This window comes from Scatophagus argus, chromosome 20, assembly GCF_020382885.2.
Source record: "Scatophagus argus isolate fScaArg1 chromosome 20, fScaArg1.pri, whole genome shotgun sequence".
Lineage (NCBI taxonomy): Eukaryota > Metazoa > Chordata > Actinopteri > Scatophagidae > Scatophagus > Scatophagus argus.
This window is the reverse complement of record NC_058512.1, coordinates 20005204-20032126: the sequence shown is the minus strand read 5'-3', so window position 1 is coordinate 20032126 and position 26923 is coordinate 20005204. Positions and strand designations below refer to the sequence as shown.

Genomic DNA, 26923 nt, shown 5'->3' with positions numbered 1-26923 from the left:
CATATTTAAGAAATAATATCCAGTACACAGGCGCCTCATGGATGTCATATTTTTTATGAGGTTATGAGGTTGAAAGCACGAACTGGTGACCAAAGTCCTATTGTATTCCTGTGTTATCTGAGCTCCTCTTGTGGAACCATCCTTTGGTCTCTGTAACAATAATAATAATAATTATTATTATTTATTACAGCAATTACTATAGATATCATACTTGTCTCTCTCTTTCAACCCAACAGATGAGAAGAACTGTTGATGTTTGATAATAATATGAGCTTCAGGAAGCATATATAAGGTGAATAATATTGGTCTGAGCACGAAACTTATGGAACTCTATGACTAACTTTGGTATGTATAAAGTATTCAACATGTACAAACTGAGATTGATCTTATAAATAGGACTTAAGAGAGGATTCAGGAGGATTCCTCTGGACTAGGAACAAGTTGCTGTGCTTGCTCTAATTGGAAAAGTGTCATGAGATAACTTTTGTTGTGAATTGGTGCTATATAAATGAAGTGAATTGAAGAAGAAATTGAACTCAAATGAAGATACACTATAACTAATAGAATTAGCTGCACTGTTTTCCAGGTTTGGTGAGAAAGCCTAAGAATAAGGCTTCATATGAGTTATAATTGAGTTTAGTCTTTGGATTTGGCGTTAGTTGAAAATGGATAATCTGATGTTAAATCATTTGCTAAAAGAGCTTTGGATGACAATGATCTTAAATTTAATGTTTGAACTATGGCAGTGTTTTTTTCTTGTTGTTTTGTTTTGTTTTACTGGTATTTTTACGTTGCTAGGTGAAAATCCTCTACTTACTTTTGCTTTTGCTGTAATTAGTGGTCGAGGGACCGACAGTCCGTGATCATGGTGTATAGACAGGTGTATAGAATCGCTTTATTGACAGTATGTATATTTTTACCTACACACACTGAATTTGTCTTCTGCATTTGACCCATCCTTAGTTGAACACACATGCAACACCTGGTAAATTACATGCAGTGAAACACACAGGAGCAGTGGGCTGCCACTATCAAGTGCCCGGGCAGCAAACTGGGGGTTAAGTGCCTTGCTCACGGGCACATCAGCCGGCTAATGGAGTTGGGGAGCATTTTTCTCATTAATCGCTCCACCACACCCAAATTTTTCGCAGACAGAATTATGGCTTTATTTCTTGTTCTCAACTCTGGGTTGTCATGGTTTTGGTTCATCATGAAACTCAGTCGGATTTCTAGATAGTGCATGTTCAAAAAAAACAGCAATTCATAATTTCTGTTATAAACAACAAAGCATAAAACAAAGTGGATTAAGCTAGAGCAGCAAGACGTGTTACCATTCACACAAAACAACAGGAAATGAGGCTACATCCTTACCGCATTACGTCAGCACGTCAGATGCTGGTGGTATCATGGTATGGTTACAGGAGCCGAAAAGATGGCGGGAGCCGAAAAGATGGCGGAGTGAGCGCATGCATGTTTGGGAGCTGAGCACCAACTAACGTAGAACTCAGTGAAACATTTACTTTATACTGCACACTACTCGATGTAACTTAAAGCAGTGGTGAGTAACCCTGTTTAACTGGCAAACATCCTTATTTTACGAAGAACTGTTAATATAAATAACGATATACGTCGAGGGAAAATATTTGCTAAGTGCTTCAGTAAGCTAGCGCATAACAACACATGGAGGCGCCTTTAACAAAAGAGAACCCGCTTATGCACAACCTCCACGACTACTGCATAGCAGATACACCTGTGATTTCCCTTGTGGATTCCGAATTCCCTCCTCTTCCCATCACACCATCTTCTACGCCGTCCAAACCCCCTGCTCCAAAGAAGTTGAAGACGCACCGTGTTTTGAATATGGATGATGGGGACATAGTGAAAAAAATATCCGATATCTTAAACACCAGACTTGACAGCCTAGAAAAAAACATGGAGAAACTGATTTCTGACAATACCCTGAAAATCGAGGGTCTGAAAAAAACAGTTGACTTCGCCTGTGCTGAGATTCAGGAAATAAAAGGAAAGGTGACACAAGTTGACACACGAGCTAGTGAGACGGAGAAAAAAGTGTCTGTCATGGACCAACGAGTCACCGATCTGGAGAACTACTCACGGCGCTGGAACCTGCGCCTATATGGAGTGCCTGAAGATAAGGAGCAAGATGTCCGTACCGAGGTGATACATATCTGCCAAGCGATCCTGCCGGAGTACAAAACAAAGCTTCCAGACGCGATTGATACAGTACATCGACTTGGTCAACCAAGGAAAGATGTCGCCAAGCCGCGAGGGATCATCCTGCAGTTTGCCACCCGCTTTTACCGCGATAAAATCTGGAAAGCTGCAAAGAAGTCGACATATCTGCAGGCCAAGAAACTGCGCTTCGCTGAGGACCTGTCACCGGCCACCAGGGAGAGACGGAGGCAGCTGTGGCCTTTGGTGGCCAAAGCACGTGAACAAGGAAAAACGGCGTACTACATCGGAGGGAGAGCCTTTGCAGAAGGAACTGAACTGATTCCAACTACCTGAAGATGATAATCACATTACTGCTAACAAGACTATACTGAGATTATGCAAGTTAACTGTTATAACCCACTTCATGTTACACTGGTGATACCTCAGAGTTAATGAGATGAGGGGAATTCTGAAAACCCAAGTGCCTCTTTGTATTTACATGTTGTATGTTTCACTGCATATAGAACCTGAGATGGTCCAGCTCCTGTTCAGAAGGATAATATTATCTGAGTTTATTCTATCCTTAGACATATTTTGTTCTATTCATTGTTATTATTATGTCCTTATCCATTGTTACTTTTAATGCCAGGGGGTTACGAAATAATGTTAAACGCAAGGCGTTATTTTTGTTTGCCAAGAAGCACAAAACTGATTTCTGTTTTATCCAAGAGTCACATTCAGTTCCGGATGATGGAAAATTTTGGAGATCCCAATGGGGTAATGAGTTGTGGCAGGCTCATGGTTCTGAATATTCTGCTGGTGTTACCACTTTAAACCATAACTTTTCAGGGTCGTTGTTATTAACTATTCGTGATCCATCAGGCCATTTTATCCTTCAAGTGATAGATATTGAAAATATCATAGTAGCAATTGTTAATATTTACGGCTATAACTCGCACAATGATAATAATACAATGCTGGAAACTTTAGAAAACCATATTGATAATGCTTTTAGTAACTTTCCTATCTCAGGTATAATAATAGGGGGAGACTTTAACATGATACTTGATCACAATCTGGACTGTTGGCCTCCACGCAGCCCTGCTACAGTTAATAAAAACCTGAAAGCTTTTATGCAAAAATTTAATTTAATTGATGTATGGAGACACCAAAATTATAACACCAATGCTTTTACATGGAGTAACAGAAATGCCACCAGGAAATCGCGGCTTGATTTTTGGTTAGTTTCTAACAATCTGAACATTGATAAAATATTAGCTAATATTATTACAACTCCACTAACTGATCATAAGGCGGTCTCCATATTTATCCCCTTACACTCTGCTTTCACAAAGGTCTATAGATCTGCTTACTGGAAGCTAAACAGCTCTCTCTTAAATCACGAGGCAGTCAAATTAGGCATAAAGAGGATAATAGCAGAATTTTGGAATAAAGCAAATGCTGAAGATGCTTATGGTGGCAACTGGGAACTTCTGAAATTTAAAACTGCCCAGTATTTAAGAAACTATGGAAGTACCTTCTCCAAAAACCAAAGACTAGAAGAAGAAAAAGTAGTCTCTAAAATAATTTCACTATCTCAGAAAAATTCTGCTGATATGTCAGAAAGGGAGCGCTCTGACTTGATCTCAGTACAAACTAAATTAAATGAAATATATTTGCAAAAGGCTAAAGGTGCCTTTGTAAGATCAAGAAAAAAGTGGATCGAAGCAGGAGAACAGAACTCAGCTTATTTTTTTAACCTCGAAAGACATCACAAGAAGCTTAATTTAATCCAACAACTTAACATTAATGGTGATCTAACTGATGATCCTCGTAAAATTGCAGACTTCTGCTCCAGTTTTTACAGTGAGCTATATAAGACCAAATATTGTCATCAGTCAGCAACTTTATTTTTTAATTCTTTGAATAACATCACTAAAATTACTGAAGATGACAAAGAGATGTGTGATGGGATTATAACTTTACAGGAAGTCACTCATGCGATACAACACCTCAAAAAAAACAAATCTCCTGGAGTCGATGGTCTTTCTGCTGAATTTTATCAAACATTTGTTGAAGATATAACTCCCTTTTTACTTAAGGTCATTTTAGAGAGTGTGGAACAAGGAACTTTACCTCCTACACTAACACAAGGATTGATTACTTTAATCCCAAAACCTAAAAAAGACCACCTACTTATTGATAATTGGCGACCTATTTCGCTCCTGAACACTGATTACAAGATATTTGCTTCTGTTCTTGCTAAACGACTTAAGAGCGTTTTGGACCCAATTATTGATGAAACCCAATCGGGATTTATGAGAGGGAGACATATTTCCAATAATATTCGTCTTGTTTTAGACTTAATTGATTATTCCTCTCTATGTTCGGACGACAGTCTTATCTTCTTTTTGGACTTCTATAAGGCATTCGACACCATAGAACATAATTTCATTTTTCAAACAATTGAACGTTTTGGTTTTGGTGATTTCTTCTGTAAAGCTGTCAAAACTATGTACTCAAAAGGAAACAGCTCCATCAGATTAAAAAATGGGACTTCCCCGAGATTTGATTTACAGCGGGGCATACGACAGGGCTGTCCTGCTTCCCCTTATCTATTCATCCTATGCACTCAACTACTTGCCACTCATATAAAAAGTAGCTCATTGAAAGGTATTTTTATTGCAGATAGAGAAATTATAATAAGTCAGCTGGCTGATGATACTACACTTTTCTTAAAAAATGCCACGGAGGTTCCCATTGCTATCCATACAATAGATTTTTTCTCTGCAGCTTCTGGACTTTGTTTAAACCTGAAAAAATGTGAGCTGTTTCCTCTCAAAGACTGCGGTGAATCCACGATCTATAATATACCTATTAGAAACAAACTCAATTACCTTGGAATTACTATTGTTAAAAATCAGACAGATAGATGCTTTGAAAATTTTAATATGATTATAGACAAGACAAGGAAAAAACTGAACCAATGGCTTCAAAGAGATCTATCGTTGAAAGGTAGAGTGTTACTAACAAAGGCAGAAGGGTTGTCTCGCCTCACTTATGCCGCTACTCCCCTGGCTGTTGAAAAGCAGATCTGCAATGCCATTGATAAGCTATTATTTAATTTTATATGGAAGAATAAGACGCATTATGTGAAAAAATCTGTTGTTATGAATACTTATGACTCTGGTGGTTTAAATTTTCTTGACTTCACCACCCTCAACAATACTTTTAAAATTAACTGGATAAAGCAATTTCTACATAATCCTACTTCCACTTGGAACTTCATACCCAAATATATCTTTTCTACCATTGGAGGCCTTGAATATGTGCTACTATGTAATTATAAAATAGAAAAACTTCCCCTAACTCTATCAAACTTTCATAGGCAAATGCTGTTGGCATGGTCCTTAATCTATAAACACAACTTCTCTCCACATAGATGCTTTATTTGGAATAATCAACATATCAAATATAAAAACAAATCTTTATTTATTAACTCCTGGTTTAATAATAACATCATTTTAGTTACCCAGCTACTCAACGATAGAGGAAATCTGCTAAATTATACAGAATTCCTTCAAACATATGGTATTCCTGTTACCCCCAAAGACTTTGCAATTGTAATGGATGCCGTTCCTTCTGGTATCCTAACTCTTTTAAGAGGTGCTGGAAAACCAATTTGTCCTCCTTTAGACCCCACATTAACATCAGTGGGGCAAATGTGTTTCTCTATCAAAACTAAAAAAAAAAATTGTCTTATTAGATCATTGCTTCAATCTGATATTACCACTACCCCATATGTTGTCCAGTACTGGTCTAATATTGTTAACGGGTTGAACTGGGTTCATATATGGAATCTTCCTTACAAATATTTGATTACCAACAAAGTTAGAGAAGTGTCTTATAAATTAATCCATAAATACTATCCTACCAAACACTATCTGATAAGATTTGGGAAGGATGTGTGTGTGAACTGTTCTTTCTGTGGATCTGAGCCTGAAACTATGATGCACCTGTTCTGGAACTGTCACTATACTGCCATCTTCTGGAAGGAGGTACTGCATTACATCAAACTGAAGATTGACTCAGACTTCCTGTTACAATGGAACAATATACTTTTTGGTGTTCATGATGTTAAAAGTAAAAAACAAAAGGAATTATATGTCATAAACTTAATAATTATATTGGGTAAATATCACATACACAAAGCCAAAGTTAGTCACTCAAACCCCTACTTTATTGCATTTCTAAAGGAAACAGAACAGTATATGGAAAGTATCTGTGAATCTAACAATAAGAAAGCTATGAAAACATATCACTTGTGCTCTACATTTTCTGCATTTGTTTAAGTAGCCTACCCCCTGGCTGACGTTCTGTTGTTTGTATGTATGTTCATTATAATAACTGCCTTGTATTGAATATTTCAATAATAAAGTTAAAAAAAAAAAAAAATGAAAAAAAAAAAAAAAAAAAAAAAAAAAATGGTATGGTTACAGCCCTTCTACGGACAGCCTGTCCACTCCCATTGTACCGAATCGTGGCTGCAATTCACTTAGGGGGCACTCGCGAGGGAGTAAATGGAGCTAAGTGGCTAACTTACTTCTAGACAAAAACATCCAGATTTTATTTTAGTTTTTGCAAATACGGTATTGATTATATGTCAGGATTGAAAAGAAAAATACTAATGCCTGTTCATTTTTCAAGACAGACCTATTTGCCTATAAAGCGCTATGGCGCTACCGTTCTGCTAGTGTATGCTGATTGGTCGGTTAAAGATTTACGACTAGCAGCGTTAGGTTACGGCAGGCTAAATTCAATTATCAATACGTGAACATAACCACAATAATACGTTTCCGGCTTTGTATATTCTAGTCCTTGTGCATTTTCCTAACAATAGCTACACTAGACGTTAGAAGCGTGGTTAAAGCAAAACACAAATTTTGTGCTTGATTGATGCGTGAAACCAAAATGGCGATTGCCGTAAACTGGGGCGTATGCCGTAAATACTTAAATAATAATACAAAAGGGTATTTCATCAAAAAAACTGCTCATGCCGAAGACATAATGAAACTCAGCAGATTTTTTTTTCCACCATAAAAGTTACATTTTAGTGCTACAGCTCCATAAACCCCCTTTCATTTTGGACCATCTCGCGAGCGGCCGCTACATAACCAGAAGTGTAAGAGAGTGGGAATTCTTCCTATATTAGAGTTTCTTTGATATGACGTCTTGGACTTTTAGCTACTTGAGTTGAAAGTGTCCTAATATGTTTGATGGCGCTCAGGATTCATCCATAAATATTTGTGGGTGGCGGGGATTACGCGCAGGCTCAATTATAAATTGTACTAAAGTCTATTAATGAACTACAACAGAGTGCTCTGCTATTATACACGAGTGATTAATACAGAATAAGAGTTTATCAATAATCTGTTTTGGAATTGTAACCGGAAGAATCATGCATTCATCCTACCTCTGACTCCGTTGCCACGGAAACACTGTGACGCCGGGAAGAAGCGACGTTGAGTTTTAGCAGGATGGCGGCTTTAACAACCATAAACTCCGTGAAGAGAAAAATATTAACGCTGCAACAAGTAGCGTACGAGGCGGAGGACCGAGCCGAGTTCCTGCAGGGGGAGGTGGACATGGAGAGGCAGGCCAGGGGAAGGGTAACACACTAAATCTCTGAGGAACGCTTGACCGGACACTACAAAAATTTATGAATAAACTAACAGCCTAGTTACGCTCAATTTGCGATTTGGGAAAGACGGAAAACCAGATAAAATCAGCTGTTAGATATAGAATCACATCTGCAGGTTACAAAATGTTGATGTTATAACGATAATAACTTTTTTGAAAAAAAAAATGCATTTGACACGAACGTAAATTGGATTTATTGATATTATTATCCATATGTAAGGTCTTATCTTATTTGATCAGACGAATGTGCTGCTGAGGAATCAAGCAGGCTTTGCCGTGCACAGTAGGCTTGCTCTTGAGCAACAGTGAGGCGACATGTCAGACTGTTACATCATCATGACGTTGTTCGTGCTTCTGGACTCACTCTTCTTTTATGATTTCCTTCCTCTTCTTACTCTTAAGCAAAGAGACCCAAAGGTCTCACGTTCTGTGGACTTTACTACTTTTTTAAAAAATTTTTCTTGCTTTTTGTTTCTTCTGCTTTCCACTGACCCAAACCGTTATTTTACAAATTAAACTAACCACAAATCACTATGAGCGTGATCTCAGTCTCATTGGAATAGGTATATCTAGCTACAGGTATTGCTAACTTTATCTGTACAAAAGGATGAGCTGCACCAGAGTCTCATATTAGCAGTTAGTCAGCAAACTAAATCTCAATTTACCATAAAGCCTTTCAGTAGGAATACAGCCATATTTACCATTTTGACAATTTGAATGAAATTAAGATCAAATATTACTGAAATTGTTTTATTGATTTTTGTTGTTGAAGTGGTGTGTGAATTTATGTATTACCGTAATTGTTTTTTCCTACTGTTCTACAGGTTTCTGCCAAATGAGCAATTATTCTTTGTCATTATGGCTATAATGTGACTTCAGGCTCTTATCTATAGCATATTGGTGTGTGTGTGTGTGTGTGTGTGTGTGTGTGTGTGTGCGTGCATGTCTACAGGCTGAGGCAGAAGTAGCATCTCTAAACAGGCGTATCCAGCTGGTGGAGGAGGAGCTGGATCGAGCTCAGGAAAGACTGGCTACTGCTTTGCAGAAGCTGGAAGAGGCAGAGAAAGCTGCAGACGAGAGTGAGAGGTGAAGACCCCCATGTCCATCCACCTAATATTCGGTGTCCTATACACTATATATAGACAAATGTATCCAGACAGACGGAACTCAAAAGTGCCCCATACTACTTGTCTACATAGTTCAGTTTTCAAAGAAACTGAACTGTACATGACCTCATTTTGTCATTGAAGGTACATTTCTTTTATACTCTACCTTCCAGTGATCCAACAGCTTTGCTAAAACATCTAATGAAAGCAGCCGTTACATGCTTTGAGGGACTGGAAACAAAATCAAGCACTTGACTGACAGCTGAGTTTAGATAGATAGATAGAGAGATAGATACTTTATTGATCTCGAGGGAAATTCAAGATTTTGTGTTGCAGTTAGCTGCAGGGGGTACCAGGTACCATAAAAATGAGATGAATTTGCTCAGTCTTACAAAACAATCAGCAATACTATAGTGAAATAAGATTTTGACTACTATATGTTAGTCATTTTGTGATCATTTGATAGGTTGCAAATTTGTTGAAGAATGTACAAAAGTGTAAGTCAGTAGGGATTAAAATTATATTTTGGAATAGGGTGCTTCTACAGGGCCTTGAAAAAAAGGTTCAAGTGGCCTGCAACAGTTGCACACTGCCTGGAATTTACTCATACTTTCTGTTGGGCTGGGTGTGAAGTTCCTGAAGATGTTGTGTTATCAATGATGTGACATCTCTGAAAACGTTAAGATAATGTTCTGGCACCGCAGCTCTCCCCATGTGTAGTCATCAGCTCACATTGAAAAAAAGGTGACCAATGCATACTCTCTGTATATGGAGGTTTTGAATGGAACAACTAACATGCTGATGATGTTGCTATTGTTGGGACTTTACCGCTAGACAGTGACAACAGAAGTTCAATTTGTATTTATAAGTTGCATTTTCAAGTATTCCTGAGGTTCTGCACTGCTCCTGTATCAAAATCTAGATCAAATCCCTTCATTTTTGCCCACAAATAAATTTGCGTTCAATTAAATTATCTCAAACTAACACACAGTAAATCTGGACATCCAGCATTTAACTATCCGAAATTAACTATTCATGACTTTGATGTAGGTAAATGTTATAGTTAGCCCCAGAGTGAGAATACTGACTATAATCACACATATAAAATATTATGTACTTTCTGACTAACTCCTTATTGTTGTCTGTTCAGAGGAATGAAGGTCATAGAGAACAGAGCAACAAAAGATGAGGAGAAAATGGAGATCCAGGAGATGCAGCTGAAGGAAGCCAAACACATCGCTGAGGAGGCTGACCGCAAATATGAAGAGGTGGAGCAACCACTCGTTTGCCATAGTCTTTGCATGACATTATAAACATATAAGACGTAAGCCCTGTCTAAGTTCTACAGCACAAAGTAATACCTCGAACTCATTCTTTACTGTGTTCTCACTGGAAAAGTAATTAAATGAGGGATGCTAAAAAAAAAACAAAAAACAAAACTGACATATTATCTCATCTAAATCTTTACATTAGGTAATCTGACAGTGCAGTCTGTTTTTGCTAAGTAATTAATTATTATACGTTATGAAATTATGATTTAATTGTGTCATAGGAATGACACACCCATTTTAAAGTTGGTGTTAAAGTAATAAACACAAAATTTAAATAGTGTTTATTAGTTCTTGAAATATACTAACAAACTAATTTAATTATCTTGCATTTGGTGAAAGAAGGGTAATAAACTCATGATTTGCACTTGAAAAACAATGACTTTGTTCCCTCTCTGAATGTAGTACATATTATACACAATGAGTACAATTTGCAGTATAAAATCAGAACACAGTAATATTGTCAATAAGGATAAATGATAACAGAGCATGAAAATAAAACTGTACTGTACTCAAAATATTGTTGGGTTTGTAGGAGATGTATGCATGTGCTGAATGTTTGCAGGTTGCACGTAAACTGGTGATCCTGGAGGGTGATCTGGAGCGTTCAGAGGAGCGTGCTGAGGTGGCTGAGGCGTAAGTCAACACCTGCACCAGAACAGCTCACACTGACACCAGAGCCACTGTGTATTATTCATTTTGTCACTGTCAGTGGAGATCATGTGATCACTACTATGACAACATGTGACCTTTACACGTTCACTCGTCTTTGATGTGTTTATGTTGATGGTAGTGGGAAATGTAAACATTGCATGGACAGATAAATCATAATGATTCTCTTCACAACTGCAACTTATGACCACTGTCAATTAACATACTCTTCTTTTCAATAAACTGATTAATCATTTGGGCTCTGGAGGAGCCAGAAGTTACATCTTATATTTTTGCTTTATAAATGACCTAAATGGTTAATCAGTTATGAAGTTGTTCTTGTTTGATTTTCTGTTGATTGACTAATTGATTCTAATTCTGATCCTAATCATCACAAGTACAAAGTACTTTACTCTCATATAGTCATATAGCCATGTATGAATCATAAGGTGCAGGGCATAACATATACACTGTTCACAGATAGACCAAGGGCCAGATCTATAATGTGTGTACACGCAAACACCGTGCACACATAAACAAGTATTCGCTGTGAAAATGTGCATACCTCAAACAAGCTTCAGACCAGGAGTGAGAGATATCTGCTGGTGAAATGATGGGGCGAACAAGAAATAAAATGTAAGAGATGAAACTGAAATATTTAAACATTATGTAAGCTGTTTATCAGCTTTACTGACTGTGTTTACAGTTTACACAGAATTCTGTACAATGATACTTTATAAATGCACACCGGGGATAGCTACCCAAACGTCCACTTGCTGGGGAATGAAAGTATTAGAATTTTGGGGACAAGTGGTGACATTTTATATTGAAAGAGTCAAAGGCCAACTTCACTGTGACATCATAATGTTCTACACGTCAATAGCATGTGTGTTCTCTGTGTGTTTTTATTATGTGATGCAATGCCTGAATACACCATCACCGCCTGTATGGAACTTGTTTGTTGTGGCTGCCGTGCCCACTGTGCCCTCTCACTCCTGACCCCCTGGACTAACCCCCACAGGCGAGTGAGGGAGCTGGAGGAGGAGCTCAGGCTAATGGACCAGAATTTGAAGTCCATGGCGTGCGGAGAGGAAGAGGTACTTACAGTACAAACTCCAACAAGGTCTGATTGTGACCTGCTGCCTTCTGCTCCTCTCACCTGCAGACTCTCAGTCCCTCTCTCTGTTTTGTGACGAACTTGCACTCTTGCTCTATGAATTATCCTTCAAGCACTACTGAATGGATGAATCTGGTCATATTCTACATTGTTTTTCTTGTCAACAAATCCCATGAAAAGACCTAAAAGCCACAGTGGATTTATGTGAGGTCATAGCCTTGATTATCAGAAGTACACAGGCACAATGAAACAGCAAAAACTGCAATATAATGTTTTATTTTCATTTATATTAATGATAATGTTGATGATATGACTGCGATAATAATATTCTTTTCAGTATATAGTGCATCATTTAAAACCACTTTTTGACTGGTAGATGATATTTCCATTGCATACAGAACTGTTTTTTCTTCTTTTCTTTTTTTTCTTTTTTTTTAAAGAGAACTAACATATAGAGGAGGTGGAAAAAATCTTTCAACTCTGAGTACTATCTGCATAGTTTTCTTTCAGGCCACGTAAAAAAACTACAGTCTCCACCAGCTGTAGCAACAGCTATCATGTATTTAGCAAAGGTACTACTGGGAGTATATGTTAATACTTAAATGCGACCTAGATTGGTGTATGAACATTTTTGTCTCCTCTTGTGTTCTCTGAAATATAGCAATTTTCCAATTGGAGGGCACTGTTAGAGATTTTAGTGAGGACATCAAACTGGGTGTTGAAGTAAAACTGCAAAGGGGGTTTAAATAATGAGTGGGGCTGCTGTGCACAATGGAAACTATGCTTTTGAATGTATCCTGCCAGTACTGGTAAGTATTATGTGTATATTCACAATACCTGTCAGCAGGATACATCTTATTCCTCTGTGCCATAGAGCTCTGTTGTTGTAGAGATCCACCCCCTGTTTGAGTAGTGCTTGCTAAAAACTACTCAAAACTTTGGACTTCTGGCCTTAGTGATGTAAAAATTAGATTTGTGAGGTGTTTTGCTAGATTTACGATTTTAGTAGGAGTAAGTGGGCTTGGGGCTAAGAAAGTACTGAGTATTCAGAGATTAACTAACAAATTGTTGGTTGGTCTTTTCATGTGGTTTGTCGACATTAAGAAAAATACAGAATAACAACAGACTTACTTATAATTTTGGCTGTAATCCACCATCCACCCAGGTTAATTTCTAACCTGGCTGACTACTTAACCCTTGTCTACATTTTCCCTTGGATTTTGACCTTGTTCTTTGTCTTACTCAGAGTCTGATATAAACAGATCACTTGGATAACAGATCTCCCTCTTCTGTCTCTCAGTAAGACAACATGGTCCTTCAAATAGTGTCAGGGTGTCCCCTCTCCTCTTCTGCCCTTCAAATCTTTTCTTCTCTTGCTTGTCCTCTTTCTTTCATTGCTCAGTAAATCAGGTGATCTTGAAGAAGAGTTGAAAAATGTCACAAACAACTTGAAGTCACTGGAAGCTCAGGCTGAGAAGGTAAAGTAAAAGCTGGCCAATCAGAATGTATGCTGTCCGTACTAATCTGTGAAGTGTAGCGCTTAAAAATGAAACAAAACTCATGAAACAAATTCAGACACACTCACTGATGCCCATTCACCAGCATGTATGAGATGTAGAGAGGAGTAAGGTCCCTGAACACATTAAGATTTGTTTTGCTCTGCATTTGACAAGACAGAAAGTCACACCATGTTAGCAATTAAGCTAACAAGTAACCTCACTTTAAGCTTCTCATATATTATCATTATATTCAGGTCGCAGACATTGGCATGATAGACTGTCCTTACAATGAAACCTTTCAGTTCTGTTTAGGTTTTGTACAGCATGACTCAAAATTTAAACTGACTGAAATATTTTCAGTTCCCATTGTGGTTTAGATTAAATGGTACAGTGGAAATTCGGGGGAATCAGTAAAAATAATTTTTTAATCCTGCAGTTTGGAAATGCTGTGAAAAAAAAAGTGACACTCTTGTGAGTTGAATGTACAATAATAAATATACTTCAAATGGTTAATGTAATATAATGACAAGATTCAAGTGACCTACAGCTGTATTAGTATTGTATGTTCCTTAAGTACATTAAGTTTATTGTTGTGACATGATGATTATTTAGGGTGGCACGGTCTTGCGGTGGTTAGAACTGTTGCCTCACAGCTAGCAGGGTTCCAGGTGCGAGTCCAGGTCTGGGCCTCTTGTTCTCCTTGTGCCTGCGTTGGTTTTCTCTGGGTACTCCGGCTTCCTCCCACAGTCCCAAAAACATGCACATCCAGTTAATTAGGCTATTCTACATTGCCCCTGGGTGTGAGTGTGTGAGTGTGTGAGTGTGCGAGCGTGTGAGCGTGTGTGATTTTCTGTCTTTGTGTGCCACCTCTCACTCATTGTCAGCTGGATGGGAGATGGTTATTAGTCATTAGCTGATACAGTTTTTGTTTTTCATATATAGCATAGGGAACTATAATGCAAATTTTGCTTAATCTTACTGTATAACAACAATTAAATTAATCCTGTGATGTGAAACACTGATTGTTAATTTTGTGTTTCACATCTAATTATGCATAATTGTCCCTAATGTCTGTCTTAAAAATATTCAAAGAATCTCCCTAAGGAAAACAACGGATTTCATTTGCTATTGATGTGCGAAGTCCGTCTCCTTTTAGTAGATAATCCTGTAGTTGAAAATTTATTTTAATTGTGCTTTATTAATACCTTTTTATTTTTGGATTTCAGTACTCACAAAAGGAGGACAAATACGAAGAAGAAATCAAAGTTCTGACTGACAAACTGAAAGAGGTCTGATCTTCTTTTTTTTTTTTTTAATTTGTGTTACAGCATTAGTGTATCTATTGTAAAATAACAGAGAGACAACATTAATACATGTCAGACTGTGTACTGACACATGTCCTGTGGTTTTCTTGTGTCCCAGGCTGAGACTCGTGCAGAGTTTGCAGAGAGATCTGTGGCCAAGCTGGAGAAGACCATCGATGATTTGGAAGGTATTCAACATTCACCTCTTGACTTTGCCAGAACTTCCACTGACATATATAACATAGCTGCTTACTGTCCAGCTAAAGTGGCAAACAGCTTGACTACTTGGCTACTGGAACTAAATTGAGGGCAGAATGATTTACAGTATTGATATACAATATTTCGTAATCTCCTTTAACACTTAAACAAGTCATTCTGCCGAACTAAGTACTTTTAGTTAGACTTAAAAGTTTGCAGATTATGCTTATGCACTTCTACTCCAATATTTTTTAAGGCAGGACATTTACTTCTAACCAGGTGGTATTACTATTTGGACTTAAGTAAGTTAGGGACCTTAGTATTTCTTCCACCACTGACACGTTGTTTGACTATAAACTGATATTCCATTAAGGATTATCATTAGTATTAAACCTAATGGAATGCAGTAGGAAATTCCTAAAAACTTGTGTGAAGTAAAGTGGTCTGATATCCACTCAGTTCTATAACTTTATACTGCACTATATTATACATGCATTCAGCTATATTTGCTGTGCATTTGCATATGTTGAATTGGATAGGCAGACCATACATACAAATGGTTATACAGTTTGGGCCATTCATAAATGTTCATAAGACATCCACATAGACCCATCACATAGACTTTTGGTAGCCATCAATGAGCTTCTGGCATATTTGCAGTTTGATATTTGACAACTTTTCTTGGCAGAATTGATAGAGGTCTGTTAAATTAGTTGGTTTCCTGGCATGGACACGACTTTGAATCACAGTCCACAAATTTTCAATAGGATTGAGGTCAGGACTTTGAGTAGGCCAGTCCAAAACTTTAATATTAGCTTGCTTTATCCATTCCAGAACTATCTTAGATGTGTATTTGGGGTCGTTGTCATGTTGGAACACCCAGTGCCTCAGCTGTCTAGCTGATGATTTGAAATTTAGCTGAAAAATTCTGAGGTAGTCCTCCTTCATTGTTCCATCCACTTTGTGCAATGTACGTGTTCCACTGGCAGCAAAACATCCCCATAGCCTGATGCTACCATCACCATGTTTAACAGTCAGTAAAGTGTTCTTTGGGTGGAATGCCTCACCTTTACTCCTCCCAACATACTTCTCGCCGTTGTGTTCAAAGAGCTCAATCTTCATCTTGTCTGACCATAAGACTTTCCTCCAGAAGGCATTGCTACTGGACATGTGGTCAGCTGCAAACCTGAGTCTAGTCTGAAGATGTCCAGTCCAAAAAAAAAACAAAAAAACAATGAAAGCCAAATGTTAACATGAAATTCAAGAACATGATGAGCATATGTAAAATTTTGACCTCATCTGTCTAGGTCTGGTCTGATTATGATCATTTTTGTCAGAAACAGCATGCACTTGGGTATATGGAGTATTAGGATTCATCACGAATACTGCATGATTTGATCCGTTTGTATGTATCTGAACCCAGCTTATAGAAATCAGGAGTTACTTAGATGTAATTTGTGCTTGATTTGCTGTAGAAACTAGCTGAGAGTTGACAGTTTCAGTGCTGTTTTAATTTTCTCTTTGTTGTAATTTTCTGCTTGCTGTCCCTTTAACTCACTCTGTTTTCATTCTATGCTTGGCCCTCATCTTGCTCTCTTCCCCTCTCTTTTTCTGTCTCTCTGTATGTGTGTGTGTGTGTGTGTGTGTGTGTGTGTGTGTGTCCTCCTGCAGATGAAGTGTATGCTCAGAAGCTGAAGGGTAAAGCTCTCAGTGAGGAGCTGGACCTGGCCCTCAATGACATGACTACACTGTAGCTGCTCTCTCACTTCCTGTCCGATTCTTCTTCTTGTCTGAACTCTTCTCCACTTGCTTGCTGTTGTTTTGTTCCATTCCACAGTGATTTAAGGGGAGGTCATTCTAGAGATGCAAATTGCTGAATTCTTCAGTAAGATCTATCTGGTCATTTTACAGGTTAAGTCACTGTTGTGTGTCCGCTGGTTCACTCTGTTAATGTCCTCTCTATCTAAATTTTCATGTAAACCTGTTCCTTCTCCCTCTGTAATAAATGTATTAAAGCTCTCTTGACTTTTCTGTCTGCTTCCAGTCTTACCTTCTTACTTTTGTAAATGTTAAATGGCATCAACTGCTGTATAAACACTTTATGGATGGTTGATAACATTCATAACATAATTGTAGCCACTCGTAAATATATATTTCAGTTGACCTTTTTCATCCCTTCCTAAAGTTTTGAATAGATACTCGTTAATTTAAATGTTAGTACATCTCAGTTCACATTTACCTTTGAGGTTCAACTCACACATCATGGGGTTGGAAGTTCACCCTGGACTGGTCGTCAGTCAATCGCAGGGCCAACACACTCAAAGACAGACAACCACACACTCTCACACTCACACCTAGGGGCAATGTAGAGCAGCCAATTAACCTAATGTGCATGTTTTTGGTATTGTGGGAGGAAGACGGAGAACCCGGAGAAAACCCACACAGGCACAGGGAGAACATGCAAACTCCACATAGAAGGGCCCAGACCGGGATTCAAACCTGGAACCCTCTTGCTATGAGGCGACAGTGCTAACCACTGCACCACCGTGCCGCCCACTGTCAGACAGAATGGAATAATATTTTAACAATCTTACAGCTAAGGGCTAAGAAAAGGCTTTGTTCTTAAGAACCATACCATACCGTATGAGTGATTGATAAGAATATTAGGCATTGACTCATTTCCTCTCTCTGAGATGTGAATCATGAGTGGGCGAGACTTTTTGTACATGTCCTGAAAGGTCTGCCTCTGGACAAAAAACACTGGTTAGACCTGACATCAAGACTTTTTTTCTGATTGAATTTGAAGCTTAAACGTCACTATCTAAGATAAAATATATAAACTAAAACAGACTTATTGCAAAATAATCAATAGAAAACATTCTATTCACCCGATCATCATTATCAAGGCTTGTCAATTTGCTGACACTTTTTTCAGATTTTATGACTTTACTGGCAAATTTTGGCATTTTCTTGCGATTCCTGGCTTTAAATTATAGTTCTGCACTTTTTTAAGACTATTTAAATGCTATTACAGAAATCATCTGTGCATAATACGCAGTACCGCTGAGGGCGGATATGCCATGTGATTGGCCAGTAACGTAGCATACATGATTGTGACTGTGACTGTTAGGGTAGAGCTTATAACATATTATTTGTAACAACTGATGCAAAATGTGTTATTTTGCTATCTACACATTAATTGTACCAGGAAATAAAACATCCTGTGTCACTTTGGAGTAGTTTTTGTCATTTACACTTTTTTATTCTTTGACAACTTTGGCTGCTTCAATGTCAGTATTTTGGAGGGATTTTTGAAATTTTAACTTCATCTCCTAGACAATGTCTATAGAACATTTCGACTTTCTAAAGGTTGTTTGGGACAAAAAAAAATCAATTTAAACCCATTAATGCCACAATTTTTGACCACAGGGTCATTGTAACATGAAACTATGCACTCCATGTGATGAGACTTTCATTTCAGTGCTCTGGCTTTAAATTTGTGATTGTCCACTAGATGGCGCCATTTCCATTATACGGCCTATGGCGCAAATTGGTTTCTTGGTTTCCTCTGGGGGCACTGTACGAACTCAGAACCGCTAACAAGGCAACTAATTGCAAATGAAATTATGTTTGAGTTTGGGTTTACGTGAATATCAGAGTGGTATGTGTGTGTGTGTGTATGTGAAGAAGCGGGTTTGTGCATGTTAATAATAATCATGATAATACAATAAAACCAATGTTTTTGCTTATCGCTGACATATTCCAGACTGTGATAAGAAAAATAATAAATCCCTTATCATTTAGTGTATAAAAAATAATTATTTTTCTTTTGGTGGCATTATGTAAACAAACTCACATTTAAAGGGTTAAAATGCTCCAATAATCAAAAGTGGGAAAAAAAGGACCTTTTGTTGTTCCTGTACAACCTAGATAGCTCTAGCCCATAGTAACATGAAGCACAAAGGTTAAGTGCGTAATTTACTGATTTCTTTTTCCTTTTTTACCTTTTCACAACCCAACTGATCAAGGCAAATGACTGCCCATCTAGAGCCAGGGACTGATCCAAGGTTTCTGCCTTCTAAAAAGAAGATTTTCCCTGCCACTGTTGCCAGGTTGCTCTGTGCACCGGTGCTAGAACAGAAAAGGGCCTTTCCCAAACTGTAGTTGAAAGCATAGCATTACCAAAAATGTCTTGGCATGGTGAAACATTAAGATTTCTCTTCACTTGGAAGTAAGGGGCGGTGTGTCAGTGTAAAGAGGTTGGTCTGTATATTTTTGTCTATATGGTGTATTTCACAGTCTTTCTTAAGCAATTACCAAAGGTAACTCAGCCTGATAATCAGAATGAATTTAGACAGATGTGGACACATGGCTAAATGTTATATAGGTATATCAATATAAACTGAATGTCTTTGTGTTTTGGACTGTGTGGAGTGATTTAAATACCTCACCTTTGGTTTAATGCCATTTTGTTTGACAAAACATCAATGCACAGTCTGTGCATAGAAAGCCTCTGGATTTTCTTTACCTCCAATCCCAGACAAGAGATGTATTTGGAAGCTCACCTGTGATTTTGTTTCCTCTTTCAGAAAAACTGGCTCAAGCCAAAGAGGAGAACCTGGACATGCATCAGGTGTTGGACCAAACCCTTCTGGAGCTCAACAATCTATAAAGACATCTTCAGAGCTACACAAGGGACAACCCAAAGGATAGAACAGAGCATGACAAAATCTAAAACCACCGGAGTATGCCCTTACAAATGGAATCTTAAAGTAAAATCAACGGTTGCTATTGTTAAAGAAAAAGAAAAGAAAAAGAAAAACAGTAAATGTGAGGAGTGGTTAACATGTAAATCTATGAAGTGATATGAGCAAGAAAAGAGTATAATTATAATCATAATTAATCAGAAATTATTCTATTATTGCTAAAAAGTTCCTTGCATGTATGTAAGTATCTGGTGTGCACTAGAAAATCACTCACTGGCACAACTATGTCAACATGTCAAGATCAGAAGCATTTCTCTTCTTTGTTTACTTATGTATCTTGTAAGTCGTAGTTGCTACTGCACTGAATAACAGTTACTGACAAACCTTTCTCCATCATGCAACATAGTCTATGCACCTTCTTTTCTTTTTTCTATTTTTTTTTTTTACATTTTCCCTTTGTTAAGTTTCAACAACAAACTGGTAGAGAACAAATTAACAGAAATTTAAGTGTGTGAGTGATTGTCCATCTTAAAAGATAAAATAAATAAAGCTCTGGAATCTGTGATACTGACCTCGAACTCTGAATAAAGGGTTTATATATTGTGAATAGAAAGTACATTTGTTAAATAAGACTGTATTTTTAACATATCTGAAACATACATACAACATGTCTGTTTTTGATAACCACTCTGCCAGAAAGTTATTCACTACTGTGAATAATTTTTTCATCGTTAGACAGACACAAGTAGTTATATATATATATATATATATATATATATATATATATATATATATATATATATATATATATATACATATATATATATATATATATTACATACACACACTGAATTTGTCTTCTGCATTCAACCCATCCTTAGTTGAACACACATGCAACACCCAGCAAATTACATGCAGTGAAACACACAGGAGCAGTGGGCTGCCACTGTCAGGTGCCTGAGGAGCAAACTGGGGGTTAGTGCCTTGCTCAAGGGCACATCAGCCAGCTTATGGAGGGGGGGGGTGTATATTCTCATCAATCACTGCACCACACCCAAATTTTTCCTGCCCTTCTGGTGGGGGAATTGAACTGGTGAACCTCTGATCACAAGCCACTTCTGCAACCTCTAGGCCACGGCTTTATAATTCATTTGAAAACCTTATAAGCCAAATAAGAAAAATATGCAGTGGTAGGTAGTGTCATCCTTTAATATCCAGCAGTCTGTACAGTGCAGTGAATCAGAATTCAGTAGTGAAATCATGAAAATGCGTAAACAATGTGCTCTAATGGGTGTCATGGTGGTGCAGTGGTTAGCACTGTTGCCTCATAGCAAGAGGGTTCCAGGTTTGAATCCCAGTCTGGGCCCTTTTGTGAGGAGTTTGCATGTTCTCCCTGTCTGGGTTTTCTCCGGCTACTCTGGTTTCCTCCCGCAATCCCAAAAACATGCCCATTAGGTTAACTGGCTACTCTACATTGCCCCTACAAAAGAGATAACTTTTGTCGTGATTTGGTGCTATATAAATAAATTGAATTGAATTAAATTGAATGGAATAGAATATGATCATGATTTTCATACATTCGTGTAAAATGTAGTTTAAACATGAATTCACACATCGTCGGTATACTATTTTAGTAGGCTAGGGACTGATATATGGGTCTGAAATGAAGTTCATGAATCAGGATCAGATCTGACAGGATGTGAGTATTTCTGTGATTTCCTGTGCTAGCCGAAGACTGAAGGGAACTGTTCGAACGAGCGGTCAAACGAGTGTTGTGTCTCATCAGGGTAGTCGTAAACGGGAGGGGCGGAGACATACTGGAAAACAACAGCGGGGAACGTCTACAACCGACGCAGTAACACTAGAAAACTCCGATTCGTCAGAACTGTTTGACAGACGTTGTTTGTAACAATTAATTACACGCTATTGAGTACCGAGAATTTCAGCAAATCTATAAATTGTGAGTGGTCGGTTCCACATGCAACACCCAGCAAATTACATGCAGTGAAACACACAGGAGCAGTGGGCTGCCACTGTCAGGTGCCTGAGGAGCAAACTGGGGGTTAGTGCCTTGCTCAAGGGCACATCAGCCAGCTTATGGAGGGGGGGGGGGGTGTATATTCTCATCAATCACTGCACCACACCCAAATTTTTCCTGCCCTTCTGGTGGGGGAATTGAACTGGTGAACCTCTGATCACAAGCCACTTCTGCAACCTCTAGGCCACAGCTTTATAATTCATTTGAAAGCCTTATTCTTAGTCTTTCAAACCCAGCCTGGAAAACAGTACAGTTGATTTTAATTGTTACAGTATACCGCACTCCCGGTCCATACTCTGAATTTTTATCAGAATCTGAGTTTTTATTGAGTCTAGACCTCAAAACAAAGTCATCATTGTGGGTGATTTTAATATTCATGTGGACCATAACAACAATAGCCTTTGCAAAGCATTTATCTCTTTATTAGATCTGATTAGCTTCTGTCAGTGTGTACATAAACCAACTCATTGTATTAATCAAATTCTAAACCTTATGGCAACATTTAAGGAAGTGATACCGTCTGCATTTACTTCAGTGTCATGTCTCAGTAAGACTGAACACCACAAAGGAAGAATCTCCTGCTAACTATAGTCCTAAAATAGATCTTTTTGTTGAAGGGCTGCAAGCTCACTGACTGACTGACTGACAGACACTGGACTCTACTGCCTTCTTAAAAAAGAAAATTCTCTGGTGAAAGAGATTAGCACCATGGTATAAATCTGAGATCTGCAAATTAAAGCAAAATGCGCAAAAAACTTGAAAGTAAATGGCATTCCACCAACTCAAGGTATCTCACCTGATCTGGCATGATAGTCTGAAATCTTATAAGAAGGCCCGACTGAGAGCAGCCCTATTACTCAGCATTAACAATGCAATAGTAGAACAACACGAGGTTTCTCTGATATAACAGAAATTCTCCTCATTGGTACAAAATCTGCATTATCCAAAGTTGACAGTTTTTTCCTCACAATTGACAGTTCCTCATTTTACCCCTCTCCCCGGTTTAGAGTCTGGGTGCCATCTTCGATAGCTTTTTTTCATTTCGATCTCACATCAGTAACATTACCCATCTGCATATTTCTATCCACACAACATAATTCGAAAGTAAAGTAACTTTGTACTAAATATGAAAGAGAAGAACTTCTACCTAGCAGTTGTATGCAATGTCTGACAACCATTCAAGTTGCTATTCAAATTCATGTATGTCCATGGTCATTTAATATACTTAGTGACTGACAGAGAGCTTCATCACATGATGTTACAACAATCACATGAAGCTCAGTATCAGCAGAATCAATCAGCTTGTGGTGGACTACGATGCTTGTTCTATAATGGAAGAAACGTGGAACGTTTTTTTATATACATATATATATATATAGATATAAATTCTATATATTTATATGTATGTATATATGTATCAGACAAATACAGATTTAACTGTTACATGAATAAGAAAAGCATACATTTTTTTCCTTTTTCATTATCTGTCCAGTGTTTCTCAAACAACAAAACAAGAATTTAAAGAAAAAAAAATTCAAAAAAGAAAAAAAGGTTTGCTGTCTGGCAACAACGTACAAGTCAAGCTAGACCTTCAACGCGAAACGGATCCGCAAAACAAAAAGCAAAGCAAAAACACAACACCCTAGGAAGTCTACATACTATATACTTCCTGCACCTGAACCAAATAAGAAAAATATGCAGTGGTAGGTAGTGTCATCCTTTAATATCCAGCAGTCTGTACAGTGCAGTGAATCAGAATTCAGTAGTGAAATCATGAAAATGCGTAAACAATGTGCTCTAATGGGTGTCATGGTGGTGCAGTGGTTAGCACTGTTGCCTCATAGCAAGAGGGTTCCAGGTTTGAATCCCAGTCTGGGCCCTTTTGTGAGGAGTTTGCATGTTCTCCCTGTCTGGGTTTTCTCCGGCTACTCTGGTTTCCTCCCGCAATCCCAAAAACATGCCCATTAGGTTAACTGGCTACTCTACATTGCCCCTACAAAAGAGATAACTTTTGTCGTGATTTGGTGCTATATAAATAAATTGAATTGAATTAAATTGAATGGAATAGAATATGATCATGATTTTCATACATTCGTGTAAAATGTAGTTTAAACATGAATTCACACATCGTCGGTATACTATTTTAGTAGGCTAGGGACTGATATATGGGTCTGAAATGAAGTTCATGAATCAGGATCAGATCTGACAGGATGTGAGTATTTCTGTGATTTCCTGTGCTAGCCGAAGACTGAAGGGAACTGTTCGAACGAGCGGTCAAACGAGTGTTGTGTCTCATCAGGGTAGTCGTAAACGGGAGGGGCGGAGACATACTGGAAAACAACAGCGGGGAACGTCTACAACCGATGCAGTAACACTAGAAAACTCCGATTCGTCAGAACTGTTTGACAGACGTTGTTTGTAACAATTAATTACACGCTATTGAGTACCGAGAATTTCAGCAAATCTATAAATTGTGAGTGGTCGGTTCCACATGCAACACCCAGCAAATTACATGCAGTGAAACACACAGGAGCAGTGGGCTGCCACTGTCAGGTGCCTGAGGAGCAAACTGGGGGTTAGTGCCTTGCTCAAGGGCACATCAGCCAGCTTATGGAGGAGGGGGGGGGTGTATATTCTCATCAATCACTGCACCACACCCAAATTTTTCCTGCCCTTCTGGTGGGGGAATTGAACCGGTGAACCTCTGATCACAAGCCACTTCTGCAACCTCTAGGCCACGGCTTTATAATTCATTTGAAAGCCTTATTCTTAGTCTTTCAAACCCAGCCTGGAAAACAGTACAGTTGATTTTAATTGTTACAGTATACCGCACTCCCGGTCCATACTCTGAATTTTTATCAGAATCTGAGTTTTTATTGAGTCTAGACCTCAAAACAAAGTCATCATTGTGGGTGATTTTAATATTCATGTGGACCATAACAACAATAGCCTTTGCAAAGCATTTATCTCTTTATTAGATCTGATTAGCTTCTGTCAGTGTGTACATAAACCAACTCATTGTATTAATCAAATTCTAAACCTTATGGCAACATTTAAGGAAGTGATACCGTCTGCATTTACTTCAGTGTCATGTCTCAGTAAGACTGAACACCACAAAGGAAGAATCTCCTGCTAACTATAGTCCTTCTAAAATAGATCTTTTTGTTGAAGGGCTGCAAGCTCACTGACTGACTGACTGACAGACACTGGACTCTGCTGCCTTCTTAAAAAAGAAAATTCTTTAATAGTCTGAAATCTTATAAGAAGGCCCGACTGAGAGCAGCCCTATTACTCAGCATTAACAATGCAATAGTAGAACAACCCGAAGTTTCTCTGATATAACACAAATTCTCCTCATTGGTACAAAATCTGCATTATCCAAAGTTAACAGTTTTTTCCTCACAATTGACAGTTCCTCATTTTACCCCTCTCCCCGGTTTAGAGTCTGGGTGCCATCCTCAATAGCTTTTTTTCATTTCGATCTCACATCAGTAACATTACCCATCTGCATATTTCTATCCACACAACATAATTCGAAAGTAAAGTAACTTTGTACTAAATATGAAAGAGAAGAACTTCTACCTAGCAGTTGTATGCAATGTCTGACAACCATTCAAGTTCTATTCAAATTCATGTATGTCCATGGTCATTTAACCCTAGAACACTAACGTCGGGTGATTTTCACCCACACAATTTTGAAGTGATCGAATTTTACAACCAAATGAAGGGATATGTTGATACTTTCGACCAACTGTGTGCTCAGTACAGCTGTGAAAGAAAAACCAAGAGGTGGCCACTGTGTGTCCTATATGGCATGATGAACGCTGGTGTGATAAACTGTATTTTATCCGAGATGTTATATCGGGTAAAATATACCCAACGTTAGTGATGGTGTTACTAATTTTAACGTTAGTGTTCTAGGGTTAATATACTTAGTGACTGACAGAGAGCTTCATCACATGATGTTACAACAATCACATGAAGCTCAGTATCAGCAGAATCAATCAGCTTGTGGTGGACTACGATGCTTGTTCTATAATGGAAGAAACGTGGAACGTTTTTTTATATACATATATATATATAGATATAAATTCTATATATATATATATTTATATGTATGTATATATGTATCAGACAAATACAGATTTAACTGTTACATGAATAAGAAAAGCATACATTTTTTTCCTTTTTCATTATCTGTCCAGTGTTTCTCAAACAACAAAACAAGAATTTAAAGAAAAAAAAATTCAAAAAAGAAAAAAAGGTTTGCTGTCTGGCAACAACGTACAAGTCAAGCTAGACCTTCAACGCGAAACGGATCCGCAAAACAAAAAGCAAAGCAAAAACACAACACCCTAGGAAGTCTACATACTATATACTTCCTGCACCTGAACCAAATAAGAAAAATATGCAGTGGTAGGTAGTGTCATCCTTTAATATCCAGCAGTCTGTACAGTGCAGTGAATCAGAATTCAGTAGTGAAATCATGAAAATGCGTAAACAATGTGCTCTAATGGGTGTCATGGTGGTGCAGTGGTTAGCACTGTTGCCTCATAGCAAGAGGGTTCCAGGTTTGAATCCAAGTCTGGGCCCTTTTGTGAGGAGTTTGCATGTTCTCCCTGTCTGGGTTTTCTCCAGGTACTCTGGTGTCCTCCCGCAATCCCAAAAACATGCCCATTAGGTTAACTGGCTACTCTACATTGCCCCTACAAAAGAGATAACTTTTGTCGTGATTTGGTGCTATATAAATAAATTGAATTGAATTAAATTGAATGGAATAGAATATGATCATGATTTTCATACATTCGTGTAAAATGTAGTTTAAACATGAATTCACACATCGTCGGTATACTATTTTAGTAGGCTAGGGACTGATATATGGGTCTGAAATGAAGTTCATGAATCAGGATCAGATCTGACAGGATGTGAGTATTTCTGTGATTTCCTGTGCTAGCCGAAGACTGAAGGGAACTGTTCGACTTGACCGAAGCTTTTTTTTCTCAACCCCCTGCCACCGCCGCTCTCTCTCGTCCGCTTTCAGGATGACACGCAGTGCATCTCGAACGAGCGGTCAAACGAGTGTTGTGTCTCATCAGGGTAG

At 38.1% G+C, this 26923-nt stretch overlaps 1 protein-coding gene across 4 annotated transcripts in view; it reads left to right on the top strand.

Annotated features, from left to right (window-relative positions):
* The window catches only part of tpm2 (tropomyosin 2 (beta)), a 30019-nt gene extending 9666 nt beyond the window's left edge, over positions 1–20353 (top strand). Inside the window, exons 3-9 of one of the 4 annotated variants that reach the window (XM_046375172.1) lie at positions 8828–8961; positions 10132–10249; positions 10875–10945; positions 11982–12057; positions 14803–14865; positions 14999–15068; positions 19668–20353. In XM_046375172.1, the coding sequence (XP_046231128.1) occupies positions 8828–8961; positions 10132–10249; positions 10875–10945; positions 11982–12057; positions 14803–14865; positions 14999–15068; positions 19668–19750 (615 nt within the window). In that variant the 3' untranslated portion in view covers positions 19751–20353. Of the gene's footprint in view, positions 1–8827; positions 8962–10131; positions 10250–10874; positions 10946–11981; positions 12058–13479; positions 13556–14802; positions 14866–14998; positions 15069–16749; positions 17110–19667 lie in introns of those variants that run through there. The other 3 variants (XM_046375170.1, XM_046375171.1, XM_046375169.1) reach the window with 3 other exon arrangements.
* The last annotated feature ends 6570 nt before the right edge of the window (positions 20354–26923 follow it).